Below are 19,398 nucleotides of genomic sequence, written 5' to 3' on the forward strand. Positions count from 1 at the left end.
TGGTAGAGTATGAGACACACCAAACAGTCAGCCCTACCCCTAACCAGTATAGGGTGACCCAGGGAGGAGGGGCTGAAGCTCTTAGGGTGAGCATGTGCCTGCAAGCAAAGCCCAGAGAGAAGAAAATGTCACCTGACCACTACGTACGGCCTTATCAGAAGGTAGCCCACCCCCTATTCCTCTCATCCCAGGATTGCAGCCCCTCACCCTCCTTGCAGAGGCCAAAGTCTGCGATCTTGACGTAGCCCTCAGTATCCAGGAGCAAATTGTCCAACTTCAGGTCCCTGGGGAATGGGGGTGTCAGGGGATGTAAAGAGGGGTGATTGGGAGTGGGGGCTTTGTACAGAGTTTGAGCATGTCCAGTCTATGGGCAGAACATGCTCTCATGTACACACCTGTAGACAATCTTGTGTTCATGGAGGAACTGCAGCCCCAGCACCACACAGGCGGAATAGAAGCTGCAGAGACGCACAAGTTCACACAAGCCTGGCTCCACCGGCGCCAAAGTCCCTAACCCCTGGGGTCCCAAAGCTCTGTGGGAGTCAGCGGGGCGGGAGGCAGGGAGGAGGGTGGGAGGCAGGGTGGAGGATGGGGCCTCCAATGATGGGCAGGAAAGAAGACTCACACGGCCCGCGGCTCGGAGAACACATCACTGTGGATGTGCAGCATCAGGTCTCCTCCCGCTGAGTACTCCATCACAAAGCACACGTGCTCTGGGGTCTGGAAACAGCCGAAAAGGTTCACCAGGAAGGGATGTCCTGCCCTGGTCACGGCCGCCAAAATCCGCTTCTCACACATCAAGCTAGGCAGGAGGCAGAAGTCAGAGGGCCCTGCTGCTCCCTGACCTGCGCCCATGCCCTCTGGCACTCACAACAGGTGTCTGTTGAGGACCTACTTTACTGTGCAACTTTGGGCAACTGGATTATTCCCTCTCAGTTTGGGCACCGTGGCTGCTACACACCCACAATCTACGCACTGTCTTGGGAAGCAGGTGAGGGCACAGGCTGATCAGAGCAGTTCAAGTGCGTGCTGGGGACTGGATTAGGGACAGCAACCCATGTAAGGACTAAAGCAGGTGGAGGAACCGGGTCCGAACTTCAGGGTGGAAAAGTTTCAGTCTCTGTGAGAGGACCGCAAGCACAGTCCACAAAGGAGCACACAACCAGAAACGTCACCAAGCTCCTGCGCACAGCGCCTTAAGGCAGACACGGCAGCTTCTCTCCAGATTAGTAAATAAATCCCTCTTACTCATTTAAACTTTGGATCAGGTTCCTGGTTATTACAAAGGTGGCTGGGAAGTCTTGGGACAGTCTAATGCCTCTAAAGGGTCAAGGACCGTGAAGAACACTTTAAATAGACCTTCTTCCTTGATCCACCAGACAACCCTATGTGAAAGGCATTTCCACGCGTATTTGATGGGTAGATCAGGAGGTTGAGCTCTGAAGGGAGGCCCAACTTTTCCTAGCATCCGGAAGCACAGGTGACAGAGGCATCTTACCTGGGACCCTGACCCCAAAACTGAGGCAGTCCCACATCCCTACAGTTAGTCCTGAACCTCCTGCCTACTGTGTGATCTCTGGCAGACTGTTAACCCATGAGCAGAGTGGGAGACAATAGCAGCATTCACTCTGGAAGGGGAGAAGGGGCACAGTGAGTCGCAGTAACTACTTTCTAAGTCTTAGGTAAGAAGGTTGTAAGTTCTAGTACCATGAGCCTCTCACTGAAACGCTCAATAGTGACCTACTCTTGGGCTGTTTCCTAGAAATCCTCAAGGGCCAGGATAGGGCCTCACCTCTCCACCTCATCTCGGGCTACTATGTCACCTTTCTTCAAGGCTTTGATGGCAAAGAGCTCCCCACTAGAGCGGAATTCAGACAGCAGCACCTGGAACACAGTGGGCACAGGAGCCTTAATGGACACCCTGGCACTTGGAGGAAGACCTCTGAGCCCAGAAGTCCTTCCCCTGCCTCACCTTCCCAAAATGACCCCGGCCCAGCACTGCCAAGAACTTGAAGTCCTCAAGCATCAGGGGTGACTTCCTCAGGGGGCTGTGGAAAAAGGGAGCTAGTGAACTCAGAGAGTAGGCAGGAATGCGGGGGGTGGGTAGGGAGGGGTATCACCTGCACAGGCCAGGGCCTGGGGTCTCCTGGGTCTCTGAAGGCAGCTCTGGAGAGGTGGTGGATTCATGGGTTGGAGAACTCTGTGGTGCAGAGGTCATGGTAGCCACAAATCAGAGTTATCCCTAACAGCCAACAAGGCTCGAGCTGCTCCCTCCCCTCCCCATGCCTGACCCACACATTCCCCCCAGGACCTTTGCCTTCACAGTTACATGATGTTTTGTAGGACTAGGAAAGAACCCAGTTTCTACACATTGTTACACATGGTACTCCTGGTACTACTTATTTTCTTTGAGCAGGTTCTCACCAAATTGCCCAAGCTATCTCTTGGACTTGTAATCCTTCTGCCTCAGCCTGCTGGTTAACGTAGGCCCCAGGCTTGTATCCCCAGGCCTAGGTCCCTCCTCTGTAACCCTTTACTCAGATTGCCTGTGCAGGCATCAGATGACTCCTGATTGAAGAACAGAGCCCCCGTTCATCTCTGCTCCATTTTCCTCTCAGTATACTTCATATTTACTGGTTTCAGCCTGGACAGACTGATGGACTGATGGACTTGGACTGGGCATGGGATGCAGGACCTCACACCTGCGAGGTGAGTGCTCTACTACAGAGCTCCATCCCGGCCTAGCTATGCCACATGAACATTTGACTGAAAAGAATCAGGCCTGGGGCAGCCTTCAAAATGGCTGAGATAAGGGAAGGAGCTTCCTGTACCAAGCCTGGTGTCCTGAGCAGATCCCAAGACCCACACAGTAAAAGGACAGAATCAATTCCTACAAGTTGTCCTCTGACCCCCACACTTGTGAGGTGTAACACATATGTACTCCCATAAAAACAACATACAAACACATATATTGAAAGAGAGAGAGAATCAGGACCTGAGGGTGCAGCTCATGTGAGACCCCAGGTTCCACCCCTTTGTCAAACGGAAAGAAAGAGGTGACAAGTAGGTACTACAGTTAGGTGCAGTGGGAACAATCTCAGCATTCAGGAGGCTGAAGCAACATGGTACAAAAAGAAAAGGGAACTGGGCCAATAACATAACATGGTGGGTACGGCACCTGTCGACAAGTCTGACTTGACTTTGAGTCCTGGGCCCCACAAGGTGGAGGAAGAGAACTGAGTTCTGCAAGTTGTTCCTCTGGCCTCCATATGAGTGCCCACACATTCACACAAAGTAAATAGAAAGATTAAAAACTTTAAAAAGAAGCCAGGCATGGTGGCACACACTTTTAATCCCAGTACTCAGGAGAGAGAAGGTAATTTCTGTGAGTCCAAGGCCAGTCTGGTCTCATAGTGAGTTCAAGGACAACTAGGGCTACAGAGAAACCTTGTCTTGACAAATCCAGAATAAAAAAACAAACAAATAGATGAATATAAGAGGAAAATAGATAAATTCTGAATGCTGATAGGCCAGCCCATGGATATACAGCCTATCAAAGCCAGAAATGGTTGGAGGGAATGTGACTGTTTGAAAGAAAATGTCCCCCAAAGGGAGCAGCACTATTAGGAGGCATGGCCTTGTTGAAGTGGGTCACTGTGGGGATGGGCTTTAAGGAATCGTTTGCTCAAGTTTCAATCAGTGTACACTCACACCACTTCCTGTTGCCTGCAAGATGTAGGACCCTCGGGTACTTCTCCAGTATCATATCTGCCTCCATGTCCCACCATGACGGTGATGGACTGAACCTCTGAACTGTAAGCGAGTCACCCCAATGAAATGTTTTCCTTTATAAAAGGAGTTGCCATGGTCATGGTGTCTCCTCACAGCAACAGAACCCTAACTAAGACAAGGGAAAAAGAAAAGGAGCATGTGGTGACCCACAGGAGTCCTGTCTATGACATCCCCACCACGGGGATCAATAGGAAAGTGCTGGGGTCTGTCCCCTACTCTCCCGTGCAGCACTCAACAGGCTCACAGAGCTGAGTCAGCTCCTTGGCTCTACAAAAACACCACGGCCACAGAACTCGAGCAAGTTCATGACAGCTGCACTCTCACTGTTTGGTAACTCCCATCAAGAGAGCAACAAAATCTGTCTTTGATATAAATTGATTTGTTTTTCTTCATGTTTTAGACCAAGAGCTCTGTAACTGGACTTAAGACTCGCTCAACAAAATATGCCAGGTACTGGAAACCCAGCCAACTACCCAGAGCTAGTGAAGTTACAGAACCTGGAGGAAACCGATAGCCACCACTGTACTGAACCAGCACAGTCCCTAACTATACTCTAAATATTTGTCCTCACCTCTCATGAAGGAAACCTCTCTTTGCTATGGATGGAGACCACTACAGAAACCATAATCAATCAGAATGCAGAGGTGTGGAGTCCAGTCCCAGTGGACACCTCTATAAAACACTTGTACAACCAAGACTCAGGGAACTCTGTGGGGGGGGGGTGGAATGACTGTAAGAGCCAGAGGATCAGGAAGTTTGCCGTGGGCTATCTCCCGCAGGTGACAGAAGCTACGCCTGTAAAGTCTCAATGGCCGTGAGCTGAACAAGGACAACAATAGGCAGCCAAAGAGGATGGGGAAAGGTCACGAAGCCTCAACTCTACTCAAAGAACTGCAGGCAACTAAGGTATGCTTAGTAAGAGAAATAATTCTTTCCCTGGGAAAAGCACACTAATTGGTTACCCAATATCAAATGGTCAGCCTTGAAAATATACAAATATTTGATGTTATCAAGGATGAGCAGATTGTATTTAGGAATATATAAATATTCACACATGCATGCATGCAACAGCAATTAATGAAAAAGGAGGTCATGATTTTGAAAGAAAACAAGAAGGGGTCTACAGAAGGATTTAAAGGGGTAAAAGGGAAGAGGGAACGGCTATATTATAATCTCAAAAAAAAATGCTCCCCCACAAAAAAACTGAGGATGACCCACGTTCCCGAACCCGACCCCTGCTTCCCAGAACAGGGCTCACGAATGGGCACCTCTTCTGCCCTCTTCTCGCCAGCTCAAAGTTTATGTTTCTTTCTTTTCTTTTTTTTTTCCAGGATGGAGATGGAGCCCAGAGCTGCAGGCACGCTACTCATGAGCTCCTCTGGAGAGCAAATCTCTAGCCCCCAAGCTCATGAGACCCTTACTTAGCTTTGGTTTTGAGACAGGGTCTGGGTGTGTAGCTCAAGCTGGCTTAGAACTTACTACACAGTCTAGGCTGGACTCAAGCGATGCCCCTGCCTCAGCCACCCCTCCTGGGATGGTATGCTGGCACCACTCTACCCAGCCTCCCAGCTGACGATTTTAAGCTAGGATAGAAAACAGTTGAGGTCCTAGGATATTGTTCAGTTGGCAGAGCATCTGCCTAGCATGCAAAAAGCCCTGGATTTCACCACTGGCAATCTAGAGACCAGGTTGGGAATCCCACCACTCAGGGGACAGAGGCAGGAGGATCAGGAGTTCAAGAGTTCAAAGTCTAAACTATATCGAACAAAAACAAACAAAAAGCCTGGTTCTGCTATGCGATCCCTGGCTAGTTCCTGGAGGCTTCTGAAAGAGCAGCAGGTTCCCTAGGCTGCCCTGCCTAGAGGAGATGGGCACTTACCAGGCTGCATAAGGCGGGGGGCATCCCTGGTGGGCTCTTCTGGGACGAGCTGTCTGAGTCAGCACCGAGGTTCAACTTCTCCATGGATATATCTCTGCGGGAGAGGGAGGAAGATGAGTTGGGGACCTAGTACCTTGGAAACATGGGACAGGTGAGACTGGGGCCATCCTCCTTCCTTACCCAGTGTTCCGAACCTCAGAACCTGGAGATGCATTGGGACTGAAGGTGCCCGTGGTGACAGAATTAGGGATGAGTCTCCGGAGGAGCCTCACCCAAGTTGCCACATCAATGTTCATCTGTCTGGCACGCTGAAATGTCTTCCCTAGGATAGCAAGGCTAGGATCACTACCTGTGACATCTTGAGGTTCCCTGGCTATCCGACTCGGTTCCCTTGGGTCACTTCTTACCTTGCTGCTTGGAGAAAATTTTTTTCTGCCGTTGTAGCCTAGGGATCCGCTCAATGATGGGGTTGCGGAAGGTGACCTGTGGGGACACACATGCTCAGCTGCAGTGGTCTCAGGAGCAGAGGCACGCATCACCTTAGGTATGGGCACCAGGCCTCTCTGAGGGCAGAGGCTTGACTCTAGCAGCCACACGTAAAGCTGAACCCTGGCAGTGACCACACAGCAATGACCTCCCTCCTGGGTTCACTACTGATGGGCTGCGGGGGAGAGGAAGATGACATCACTACCAGACCTTACTCGTCCCTGCCTCCCTGTTGGCATGAGAGCAGCTCTATTCCATGCCGTGCTTTGCCACTAACTTAGTGGCAATGGGGGTGAAACAGCTATGATCGGAAACCATGAACCCAAAGAAATCTGCTTCCTCTAAGTTTATTTCTCCTGGGCATTTTGTCAAGCAACAGGAGCTGATGACTATGGAGGAGCAACACCACTCCCTGCTGGTTTTCGGAAGTGCTCACTCTGACAGAAGCGACGGGAGGAGAAGTCTATTCTGGCGCACAGTTTAGGGAACAGAGTTCATCACGGAAGGAAGACATGGCGGCTCAGGCAGTGGGGTCCGCAGTGGCAGAAGACGAAAGCACAGTTACTTCTCAGAGGATCAGGAGGCAGAAAGCTAGCAGGAAGAAGGGCCTAACTATAGGCCTCATGGTCTGTCCCCTAGTAACACACTTCCTGAAGCTTCTATAACCTCTATAAAAACGGCCAGCAGCTGGGGAGCAAGTGTTCAAACCCATAAGTCCTCTGTGGGGTTGTAATAGTTAATATTAGTTATCAGCCCCCTGCTTCCTGACTTCACTCCCTACCACTGTGACAGCCACCTACAGCTCCCGCTGTCCTGACCTCCCCATCGTGATAGACGTGAAGCCAAAAGAAACCCCCTCTTCCCGAAACTGCTTCTGCGAGGGTGTTTTACCACGGCCGCAGGAAAAGTACATAAGACAGAACATCCATGTTCAAACCATAACAGGCTTCCAGCTTGGAAATGGAGGAAGCAAGCAATCAGCCCCTCCTGTGGGGGACCAACAAGAGCAGCGCAAGTCCGGGGACCTGTGTCACATCGCCCACTGACTCGACTCCTGAGTGTGGTCCAGCACTGCTGCTAAGGTCAGCTGTGTCCCCAGCAGCCCTGTGTATTGAAGATTTAGTCACAAACCTGTGGCTCTATTGGGAGGTGGCATAGCCACCCATGAGGGAACCATGATGATTTAGTTTAGTATTCCCAACTCCAACACGTTATAGTTATTGAATCCATGTGTGGAGATCAAAATTTAAATTCCTCAAAACTTCAGTGAGGTTAAAAACTTTGGTTTCCAGTTACACTAGCCACACTTCTGAGAGTTCTGTCAGGTGCAGCCCTCACTTGCTTTTCGGCCACCAGCAGCATCCTGCCTCTACTGGAGTTTGCTGTTGCCGCTGTTTTGCGGTACTGGGGATGGAAGCCAGAGCTTTGAACACACGAGCCTCGTGCTCCACACTAGGCTCACCACAGAGCTTGGTTCTTTGAGACAGAACTCACTATGTAGCCCAGGCTGGAGTGGCAGAAAATAGGGATTTGGAGCTTGATTTGTTTTTCAGACAGGGTCTCTCTATGTAGCCTGAAACATGCTATGTAGATCAAGCTGGCTTCAAACTCAGATCTGTCTGCCTCTGCTTCCAGAATGCTGGGATTAAAGGTGTGTACCACTACCTGGCTTTGGTTTTGGATTTTGGTCTTTTATATCCCTGGCCTCCTGCTCACCACGTGGCTTGAGGTTATATGACACTTAGTTTTATTGTTTGTTTGACGTATGGGTGTTTTGCCTGCATGTATGTCTGTGTACTACATGTGTACCTAGTAACCAAGGAGGCCAGAAGAGGGTGTCAGAACCCCTACAACTGAAGTTACAGAAAGCTGTGAGTAGCCATGTGGATGCTAGTAATCAAACCTGGGTCCTCCGGAAGAGCAGCTGGTGCTCTTAACTGCTGAGCCCTCTCTCCAGTGCCCACATCTAGTTTTATCTGGAATTAGAAATGGGGCCCAGGGCTTTGTGCATGCTAGGCAAGCATTCCCCCACTGTCCCCGCCTCCAGATCAACATGTAATCTGCTGAGGCACAGTCTTCTGGGACCACATCTCATACGTGGTCCATTACCGCTGAGCCCTCCTTACGTGAGCGGTGCTGCTCCTGGCATCATTTCCCACTCTCAGGAGCCTGACTTCCCATGAATGCTCAGAACCATCTGAAATTAACCTCCTCATACTGGACAATCAGGGGCAAGAAGGCAAGACACATCTTGGGATCAGAAGTCAGGGAGCAATCTGTACCTCAGCCACCAGGCATCCCTGGGGTTCCATGTCCAGCTGCACCTCATGCCTCTCGTTGTCCAAGAAGTCCTCCAACTTCAGAAATTTGAGTGCACACAGGCCCCTCTGGTCCCTCCAGAACACAGCCAACTCCAGCTCCCGTGCCTCAAGGAAGAAGAATGGGGCCATCCATCATCTGAAGCCCAAACTCCTGTTCCTCTAATCCCATTGTCCCCCAACTCAGCTCACCCTCTCCAGTTCCAGGGTAAAGCTCTGGTCCCAGGCATTGGGGCCGCACGGCTTCCAGGCGGTCTGTCCCACCACTGCATTGTCCAGCTTGAGCACGGTGCTGACCTCGGCTGAAACCAGGAGAGGGCAACAGGAAAGGAGGTGCTTGCTCCACACCCTGTCAGTGACTTTCTAAAGGCCTGGCCTCAATGCCCTGAGAGCTTGTCTTGCACAGTAAAGCCTTTAATTCAGATTGTGGGTTGGGGAGAAGGGGTTGTTCATTTTTGGGTGTTTATCGTTTGATTCTAAGATAGACTTTTACTCCAAAGACCAGGCTAGCCTAGAACTCACTCTGAAACCCAGACCGCAGTGAATGCTCCCACCCTAGCGTCCCAGGTGTTAGGTTACAGGCATGCACCACCATAGCAGTCCTCTTTTTTGTTTTATGTTTTTTTTGAGATAGTGTTTCATGTAGCCCAGGATGGCCCTGAACTTCTGTTCTTCCTGCTTCTGTCTCCTAAATTCTGGGAGGCTTGTATGACCACACCAGATATGTGTTTGGTTGGTTTGTTTTGAGATAGTCTTGTGTAGCTCAGGCTAGCCTTGGATACATTTTTAGTGTGGTTATGAATTTTCCATTGCCTCATCTCTACTTCTAAGCCTGCCAGGACTGCACGTGTGTGCTACCACACTTGGTTTATCTCGTGCTGGGACGAAGACTAAGGGCGTCACACATGCTAGGCAAGCACTCCACATAACCTCTGTCCCTTGCCTACTGCTGTACCCATCAGGTCAGCTCAGGAGACGTCAGCATCTCTCCCTAGTAAACACGCTCTGCTCTAGCACCCGCCGTCCTACCTCCTGTCTCCAAGGGCCTGACGCTCCCCACGGCCCTCAGTGTTTATCCATGCTGTGGCATGGCACATGGTCTCCTTGCTTTTGAGACTGAATCCTAGTCCACTATTTCTGTTTTCATAAAACACAATGGACATGGCTTCTCCCTTCTTGTCATTTTGAAAAACACCACAAACTGGGTGTCTAGCACCTCAGACCCTCATTCAGTTCTTTGATGGACACAGAAACTAAACTGTTAGGTCACATGGTTATTGATAATTTCCCCTTTTATGTTTGTTGGGCTTGGGATGGGACCAAGGCCTCAAGTATGCTAGGCAAGTGCTCTCCTCTGAGCCCGTGACCCCATCCCTCGCTGGCAGATTCTAGGCGGCTTTAGCACTGACCGGGGTCTCCAGCCTGCAGTTTCCCACAGCGGCTATTTTACTTTACATTCCCACACCCCGTGTAAACAGGTTCCAACTTCTCTACAGCCCTTCTTACGTTTGTGGGTTTTTTGTTTTGTCTTGTTATTGTTTTGGTAAGTTATCCCAATGGATGTCACCATTTTATCTATTTAATTTTTATTTTATCTATTTACTTTTATTTTATGTGTATGAGTGTTTTGCCTGCATGTATGTATATTTGTGTACTAGGTGTGTGTCTGGTGTCTGAAGAGGTCAGAAGAGGGTGTCAGATCCCCTAGAACTGGATTTACGGAGGGTTGTGGATAATGGGAACCAAACCCAAGGTCCTCTACAAGAGCAGCAAGTGCTCTTAACTGCTGAGCCATCTCTCAGGCCTCTCATTTTTATTGTTTAATTATATATGCATGTGTATGTCTGCGTGGGAGATTGTGCACATGACATAGAGATCAGGGAGGGCAGAAGAGGGCATCAGGGCCCCTGGAGCTGCCGCTAGAGCAGTCAGGAGACCCCTGATGTGGGCTGAGGTCCTCTGCAAGCTCAGTAAATACTTTTACCACTGAGTCCTCTCTCTAGTGCCTGTTCAATGGTGGAAAAGTCAGGGCACCCAGCTTACTCAGCTGGCTGAAGCAAGAGTATCATTTGAGGCCAGAATTTGAGGGCAGCCTGAGCCACATAGTGAAATCCTGGCTTTGAATAAACAAGCAAACAGTCAACTCAATAAATAAAATCCTACAAATGCAGACACCCTTCCCACCCACCCACTCACTCGTGTTTTCAGCTTCCCCCTTGAGGCTGCTCCGTCCACTAAGGCTTCCACTTCGGCTGTAAAGGCCCCGAGTTGGGCGGTTTAGGAAAGGGGTACGGCTGTCAGGGGTTCCAGACGTCCCAGCTGAGAGGGAAGGGTTCCAGGGGATGGTCTCTGGAAGATTCCTGCAGCCTATCACTCGTACTTCCAGGGTCCCTGCAGGAAGGATAGGCTCATGGGAGGCAGGCTAAGGAGACAGAGCGGTGGGAAAAGGACCTCTGTTTATGCAGTGGCAGCTAAGAAAGGGCAGTCAGTGGGGGCTTTGACACTGTGTCAGAGAGTATAGGACAAGTAGTCTAAGGAAGCTCAGGGTGCTGGCGTTTTCAAAGAAAAAAACTGTTCGTGACAGCCAAAGTAAGGAGTAAGGAAGAAAGTAGCACTGTGGGGGCTAACGGTTAATGATCTGCCACAGGCTGGTGACTGGGCAGAGGAAGGCAGGGCCAAGAAGGAGGGGTGGGGCAACAGTCTAGAATCAGAAGAGAGCAAGAAGATGGCTACCAGAGATGAAATGGGGACCAGGATAAGAAGGGGAAGGAGACAATGAGAAGCCTGGAGACCAGGTAAGGAGTCTCAGAGCAAGACCCCAGGGGGTGCATCCCAGAGCCCACCTGTGAGAGGTGCAGGCTTGCTCAAAGTGCTGTAGTGCGTGGCAGGGAAGGGCCCAGGCAGTACAGAACTGAAGGCTGCTGATGAGGCCACAGTAAGCTCCTCCCGAAGTAGCCGTCCCTTGGGGTGATCAGTCGGCAGCTCCCCGAGGCGCCGCTCCAGTGATTCTCGCAGCAAGCCCAGCTTCTGGTTAGATTCAGTCAATTTCTCCTGAGCCTGAGGAGAAGGCAGAGAGCTAAAGACAGGCACAGACCCCCAAGAACCCACCCACCTCCAGCAACTTCTTCCTCAGGCCTAAACTTCCAACCTATTTGGTCCATCAGGTGGAGCCTTAAAGACTAGGCCTTGCCCCTTGCTGGAGCCAGGACCCACTGAGGCTCCATCCTCACCAAAGCCTTTTCTTTTCTGGTGCCCACCACCTCACTTAAAGCCTGGCCTCTTGCAGGTGTCCTACCTCTCACAGGCCCCAGTTTAGGATCCACCCCTCCCCAAGAAGCTCTACCCTGCTCCTAGTTTAGATTTGTCCTGGTGTCTCTCCTCTTTCTTATAGAGGCACCACACTTAATGGCAGCCCATGTAGGTTATGGCTCCATCCCTCATCATGACCTGTTCCTGTTGGATCTTGCTTTCTCTCCTATGTCCCAGACCCGTCCTCCCACATCTTGAATGCCCCTCCCCTAGTAGAAGCCCTCAGTGTCACCTCGCTGACTGCCTTGCGGTCTGGGGCCTTGGAAGCACTGAGTAGGCGCAGGACATTCTTGGCACCTTCTGCCACAGCATGTTCCACTCTGAAATGGTGTCTCAGCTCCTCAATGCGAAGCTCTACAGCTCCCAGCTCTGGGCCTCCTATGGGCATGGGCCACATGACAGTGGGACAACCTTCAGGGCAGCCTGATCCCAGACATGCACACCACACACTGCTACCAGAGTGCATCACGGTTTACCACTGGAAAAGACTGTCATACTTCCACCCAAACTCAAGTCATTCTTACTCAAACACCAGAACCCCTAGGAATATGGTCACCCAAGTATATTCATAGAAATGACACACAGGCACACTGTCAATCTAGACTTAGGGACAGACATTGTAACAGCCCCTTGTGATTCCCATGGAATAACATGGGACAAAGGACGCACTACAATCTACCAGGGCAGATATTATCTACACCCAGTGGCCATCACCCATACATTACATTTTTCAACAAGGGACTGTCATCAAGACATAACTCAGACATTCCTAAAATTTGGGTTCCCTTCACATTCTAGTGAACTGCCACCAATAGGGACTCAGTAAGAAACTGAATGTGTGTGCCCTGCACCAGTTTACATGTGGAGTTCAACTCTAAAGAAATGGTATTTGGCTATTTAGAGATGGGGGTCTCTGGGCTAGATGAGGTCACAAGGGAAGAAGTCAAGAGCTAGCAGGGTAAATTACTGGGAAAAATCACTTGCCTGGTGCACAGGAGCCCTTCCATTCCCAGCACGCACACACAGACCCCCCCCCACAAACACACACACACACAAACATACACACACAGAGACCCCCCACAAACACACAAACACACACACACAAAGCAGTAACAACAAATAAAACAAGAAACTCAAAAAACAAACAAATAAAAAGTTAAATGTGGTGGAACACACCTGTATCCCAATACTTGGGATAGAGAGAAAGAAGTTTAGAAGTTAAAGTTACATATGAGCTCCAGGCCAGCCTGAGTTACATGAAACTCTGCCCCAAGAAGGGAAGGAAGAGAGAGAGGGGAGGGAGAGAGGAAGGAACAAAGGAAGAAAGTACAGGAAAAAGGACAAAGAAAAAGGAAGCAAAGGGCGGGGAGAATAAGGAGCCTGCTAACCAGTCTAGCAACCTGAACTTGATTGCAGAGCCCACATGGAAAGAAAGAACTGACCCCCCAAACTGTCATCTGACCTCACTCAGTTGTGCCTACACATAAATAAATAAATAAACAGATAGATAGATAGATAGATAGATAGATAGATAGATAGATAGATAGATAGGAAAAAATGAAACAAAGAGAAAAAATGTTGGCCATAGTAGCACATGCCTATAATCACAACACCTGGGAAACTGAGGCAAGAGAATTACCAAAAGTTCAAGGCCAGCCTGGGCTACAGAGTCAATCTTTGTCTCAAAACATCAAGAATAGTGACTTGGGAGACGACTCAGTGGTTAAGGGCACTTGCTAGTCTTGCAGAAGACCCAAGTTTAGTTCCCAGTACGCATGCTGGGCAGTTTACAACTGTCTGTACCTAGAGCTCCAACTGGGACCTGGTGCCCTCTTCTGCCTTCTCTGGGCACCCACACATGTGGCACATGGGCACACAGGTAATTTAAAAATCTAAAAAATAGCTGGGCAGTAGTGGGGCATGCCTTTAATCCCAGCACTCAGGAGGCAGAGGCAGGCGAATCTCGAGGTCAGCCTGGTCTCCAAGAGCTAGTTCCAGAACAGTCTGCAAAGCTACGGCAAAGCCCTGCCTTGAAAAACCAATAAACAAACAAATCTGTTTTAGAGAAAACTGAGAATAAGGAAAAGATGAGAGGCAGCATAGAGCTTGCTTGTGTGCACCCGTTTCCTTCCTCCAGAGCCCTCCCCAGCTCCTCCTTCTTCCACCATCTCAGAGAGCCTGGCGATGCTAAACCCCACTCCCACACCTGTGCTTGCGGCTGTAAAGAAGCTGCCTTATGTTTGTATAGCCTCATTTGTAACTCTAGCCTAGGGCAGCTCAAGTCACCCAAGACAGACACTGTGAGCAGGGACTCACGGCACTGCCATTTTGATATCAGTTATAAGTACACTGAACCTACAGGCAAATGGGCACACATTTAAACCATAAAGACACTGTCCTACTGTACACAAGGACACTGTCACAGGCCAGCCCGTCAGACAGACACAGCCCATCACCCCAACCAAGGGCCTCTGATAGGTCCTGGTGAGCATGTGAAAAAGCTAACAACCTGAGTCTGGAGAGGTGGCTCGGTGGGTAAAGAACATGTCATGCAAACAGGAAGAACTGAGTTCCAATCTCTAGCATCCACGTGAGAAAGTCAGGTAGGGCAGTGTGTCCTGCCATCCCAGAGACCTGCCAGCCAATCTAGGTAAATCGGTGAATCACTAGTAAATCACTCAGGGATACTGTCCCCCCTCCCCCCCCCAAAAAAAAACGGGCATAGTCATAATGTGGCAAAAGTCCTAGGACTCAGGTGGGTGTAGTTGCACAAGTCTGTGACACCAGCACTCAAGAGGCTGAGGCAGAAGGACCACAAGTTCTAGGTCAGGCTGGGCTACTTAGCAAGTATGGGGCTAGCTTGGGCTAGAGTGAAAGGCTGCCCCAAAAGAAGTGGTGGTGCTGGAGAGATGGCAAGGTTGCAGAGTACACATACTGTTTTTCCAGAAGACCTGCATGGTGGCTCACATTCATTTATGACTCCAGTTCAAGGGGATCTGATACCCTTCTCTGGCTCTATAGAAACCAGACACACAGTGGTACACAGACATGCAGTTAAAACATGCACACACATAAAATAAAAGCAATAAAAGAAGGGCAGAAAGGAAAACAGAAGAAAAAGGAGGGAATGGGCAAGAAGGAAGAGGAGGAGGAGGAAGAGGAAGAGAAGAGGAGGAGGAAGAAGAGGAGGAGGAGGAGGAAGAGTTGTTAGACTCAAGTCTTGGGAGAATGCACTGCCATATGGACAGGGCAGAGGACCAAGACAGGAAGTGTCACCACGTGACAGATACGGAAGCAACACTAGTACTGAGAGGTGCACACCCAATGTCAATGGTAGAAAAAGTCATACCCAGGATGGAGGCACAAGGACAATCACAGCCCAAATGAAGCATGGTACCTGGTGCACAGAGAGGACAAACTGTCACACAGGCATAGGTAACCAGAGCTCCAGTCACATCCACTCATGGCCATTTGAGGACAGAACCACTGTCCTGTGTGTGTAAGGGCCCTGACTCAGCCACCTGTAGTTGAACTTTCTTGTCAGACATTCTTTGGACATCAGCCTCCAAATAACGACATGAGACTTATTAATTATGAAAGCTTGGCCTTTAGCTTAGGCTTGTTCCCAACTAGCTGTTAACTTAACCTATTTCTATTAATCTATGTTCTGTGGCTAGTTATCTATCCTTCATAATATATACCCAACTTCCTCAGTGTCTCACTGTGTCTCTGCCTCTCCTTTCCCTGAGAATCCTATCTCTGCCCAGAAGTCCCGCCTAACGTCTCCTGCCTAGCAATTGACTCTTTATTAAACCAATCAGGTGCCTTAGGCAGGTGAGGCAAAACACAGACACATCTTCACTCAGTGTAAATAAATAGCTCGAAACAGTCACCCTGTGCCTTTAGTTGTATAAAACAATTGATACGGACACAACTGCAGGGCTCCAGGCACATCACCTGACACACAGTCACACTCTGCCACACACTCAGGGTTCCATCAACGGTTGACGCTCCTTTGCCTGTCACACAGTACTCACAGTGACCACCAGGGCAGATGCCTAGCTCTGTGATGGCATCTGTGATGGTTGTTTCCGTTTTGTTTTGTCTCACTTGGCTGGCCTGGAACTCACAAAGATCTGCCTGTTTCTGCCTCCTGATATTGTAATTAAAGACACCACCTAGGTGCCTACTGATAAAATTGGTTTTAACAGACAGCTTGCCACAATCTAGAATTAGGGAGGGAGGGAGTCTTAAGGGGATTGTCTAGATAAGGATGGGCTGTGGGAGGGAGCGGGGCGAGTCTTGATTACCAGGAAGACCCACCCACTGCGTGCTTTATTCTCTGGGCAGGGGAGACTGGATTGTACAAGGGTGAAGAAGAGAACAGAGAACCAGCAGGCAGCACTGCTCTCAACGCTGGGCTGTCATGTTACAGCTTCTTCAAGGTCCTGTTGACGAAACCTCGCTGAAATGTTGGATGGGGGCCTGGAGTGAGCCAAATAAGCCCTTACTTCACTAAGTTGCTTTTGTCAAAATATTTTTTAAAAATCTTTTTTTCTGTTTTAATGTCGAATGGGTGTTTTGGTTGCATGTATATTTGTGCACCATGTGCATCTGTGCCCACATCAGCCAGGAAAATGTGCTGAATCCCCTGGAACTGAAGTTATAGGTTGTGAGCCACTATGTCGATGCTGGGAATCTGAACCTGCACATCTAGAAAAGCAGTCAGCATCTTAACACTCAGCCATCCTTCCAGCCTCCCCCCCACCTCTACACACACACACACACACACACACACACATATGTGGGCCTACACATAAAATCAATATGCAACCACACTGGGAACACCTATAGCTTTGGACAGATGTGTCACAGACTAATGTGACAAGGGAACCACACGATCATGACCCCTGTGGCCCATTTCCATAAGGAGCTGGACATGAGATATATTCAGTTTTGTGGCTTTTTGAGACAGGATCTTGCTATGTAGTGGAAGCTGTGCCAGAGCTCAAAGCCTCCTGCGCGGCAGGATGAGAGGCCTCTGTCACTACACCTAGTTCACCAAGGCTTAGTCACCACTCCTTAGCTCTGTGAGGTGGTAAAAAATCAAACACGAAAAAATGGCTATACCTGTAAAAACTTTGTTTACATTGAGGCCCTTGGGCCTGTGGCACAAACCTATAATTCCCAACATTTATAAGGTGAAGGCAGGAGGACTGAAAGTTCAAGTCTGGTCTAGGCCACATCATGGGCGGTGGAGGCACACTCATCCTGGCACTCGGGAGACAGAGGCAGGGGGATCTCTGTGAGTCTGAGGTCAGCCTGGTCTACAGAGTGAGCTCCAGGACAGCCAGGGCTGTGCAGAAAAACCTGTCTCAAACTAAACTAAACTAAAAGCAACTAAGGCTACAGCTGGAGCAGGGACTGTTGAGAGAGCTTGCTGTCCTTTAGAGGAGTCAGATATGTTCCCCAGATCCACATGGAGTGACTCGCAGTCACCTGTAACTCCAGCTCTAGGCCTTCTTCGGGCCTCTGGGGAACCTGCTCACATACATGCACACATATACATAAACTAAATCCTTAAAACATCCTTTTAAAAAAAGAAATAGGGCATGGCTGAATGGTACCATGCCTACATAGACTCTACCAGTGAAGACCCTGGGGCATGGTTCAATAATGCGATACAAGCCTAGTATACAGGAGTCCCTGGACTCTATCCTGAACACAACAAAAGAAAGAAAGAAAGAAAGAAAGAAAGAAAGAAAGAAAGAAAGAAAGAAAGAAAGAAAGAAAGAAAGAAAGAAAGAAAAGGAAGGAAAAAGAAACAAACAAACCAGCAGGTGCATTTGGCCTGAGGGTAGCATTTGGCAACAACTATCCTAGCCCAAATCTTGAATGGAACAAAAGGAAAAGTCAGGAAGCAGGAATAGGCTCCCTTTACAGTGAGATTAATTCCCGCCTCCTTGTCGTACACAGCAAAGCATTAATGGGTGAAGGCTGACCCTTGAAAGGCTGAGTGCAGGCAGGCAGTATGAAGGGAAAGGCCTCACCTTGGGCCTCCTCAGGAGCTGCCTGGCTCTCCAGCTGGCCAGCCTGTAGCGCACGGCGAAGCTGCATGCGGATGATGTCAATCTTGGTCTTACTATCCTGCAGCATCTGCTGGGCCGTCAACAGCAGCTTCCGGTCCTAGAGACAGACATGCAAGGTTGCAGGAAGACTGGGAGCTCAAGTCTGACACCAACCCTGCTGCCATGCCATGAAGGCCTTGGGGCCAGTGCAGTGAGATACAGTCCATGGGCTTCACTCTAGCTCTGCCACCAAGAGCTGAGCCTTGTGACCTCACCTCCCTCATCTGCAAAGTCTGGACCTCCACTGGACTGAGGACTCAGCCAGTTTGGACCAGTTGGAGCTACATGCTCCTCAGCTCTCAGCACATCTGTGTACAGATGTCTGCAAGGTCACAGACAAATGGCTGTATACTGCAGTAACGTATAGATAGATAGATAGATAGATAGATAGATAGATAGATAGATAGATATAGATATAGATGCCTAGAGCAGTTCAAACCAGAGACAGGAAGCAGACTAGTAGTAGCTAACTGGGATACAGCCTCCTGTCACAGCGATGGAATGTTCTAGAACACTGTCCCACCTTGGTGCTGCCATTGCTGTAAGTCTGGATCATGTTTTCTGCCCCCTGTTTGACCTTCAGCTCAATGGCCAGTTGTTTCTCCAGGCCAGCCACTCGGCTCAGGTTGGTGGATGAGCAGACAGGGCTGCCCTCTCCAAGGGACTGGGGAGCATCTGAGTAAACAGGGAGGGAAGAGAATCACAGTTGTTACTTCAGTGTACCCGGGAGACTTTGCCCCAGCTGATAGGAAGCCCTCAGCCCAGAAAAGGAGGCTGTGGGCCAGTACACAGGCAGGAGGCACATGGCCCTCAGCGCTACAGTGGACCCAGCATGAAGGAAGGTGGTTAGTGACCAGGTATGCAGGTTTTCAGGGTTAGCTGGAATAAGTGCCCTTATCTACCTAAGAGTATGTAAGCCCATTGGTGTGAGTAAGACTATGTCTGTAAACCACAGGGGTAGCAGGAATGTGGTACCCTAGATGTGGTGTAATCGGGGTTAGGAGGTCTGTGTGAGCTTACGATCGCTGTTACAGTTGGTACAGCTCAGTTCTGATCTCTAAGGGCACCTGGGTTCTGGTTTGAGGCTTGGCTGTTGTCACAGTCAGAGGTGAAGTCTGCACCTCAAGAGTAGTGGGGTCAGGGTAGTAGACTCACTGCAGAAGGGGCTTATGAGATTCTCAGCTTGACTCCACCTAAATGTTGATGGGATAGTATTGGACCCCAATAGTGGACACAGCTGTATTTAGAGGGGCTGGAGCTGAGTCTGTTGACTGTATATAAAGTCTGCTGTGGATGAGACAATGTTGGGGCACCTCTGGGTTGGTGTGACCAGGTGGAAGAGCTCTGATGTCACTGCAGGTTAGTGTCTCAAGGTGTAGGAGACAGGGTGCAAACCTTGGTGCTGTCATGACTATGCTACAATCTCTGGAATCACAAAGTCATGTTTGCTGTGTTGCTCAGGTGCCATCACTCCATCACTGACTGT

At 49.6% G+C, this 19,398-nt stretch overlaps 1 protein-coding gene across 4 annotated transcripts in view; it reads right to left on the minus strand.

Moving 5' to 3' along the window:
* Pkn1 (protein kinase N1) overlaps positions 1-19,398 on the minus strand; it is a 29,513-nt gene that overhangs the window by 1,339 nt on the left and 8,776 nt on the right. For 2 of the 4 annotated variants that reach the window (XM_048444520.3, XM_048444519.2), the window contains exons 3-19: positions 18,436-18,587; positions 17,835-17,970; positions 15,134-15,181; positions 12,017-12,162; positions 11,319-11,532; positions 10,672-10,866; positions 8,668-8,777; positions 8,440-8,583; positions 6,079-6,154; positions 5,852-5,993; positions 5,672-5,765; positions 2,121-2,200; positions 1,973-2,048; positions 1,793-1,884; positions 626-802; positions 396-458; positions 208-284 (exon numbers count right to left, since the gene is read on the minus strand). In XM_048444520.3, coding sequence (XP_048300477.1) covers positions 208-284; positions 396-458; positions 626-802; positions 1,793-1,884; positions 1,973-2,048; positions 2,121-2,200; positions 5,672-5,765; positions 5,852-5,993; positions 6,079-6,154; positions 8,440-8,583; positions 8,668-8,777; positions 10,672-10,866; positions 11,319-11,532; positions 12,017-12,162; positions 15,134-15,181; positions 17,835-17,970; positions 18,436-18,587 — 2,022 coding nt within the window. The remainder of the gene's footprint in view (positions 1-207; positions 285-395; positions 459-625; positions 803-1,792; positions 1,885-1,972; positions 2,049-2,120; positions 2,201-5,671; positions 5,766-5,851; positions 5,994-6,078; positions 6,155-8,439; positions 8,584-8,667; positions 8,778-10,671; positions 10,867-11,318; positions 11,533-12,016; positions 12,163-15,133; positions 15,182-17,834; positions 17,971-18,435; positions 18,588-19,398) is intronic. The other 2 variants (XM_048444523.3, XM_048444521.2) reach the window with 1 other exon arrangement.

This window comes from Myodes glareolus, chromosome 22, assembly GCF_982192425.1.
Source record: "Myodes glareolus chromosome 22, mMyoGla1.1, whole genome shotgun sequence".
In the NCBI taxonomy this organism is placed as follows: domain Eukaryota; kingdom Metazoa; phylum Chordata; class Mammalia; order Rodentia; family Cricetidae; genus Myodes; species Myodes glareolus.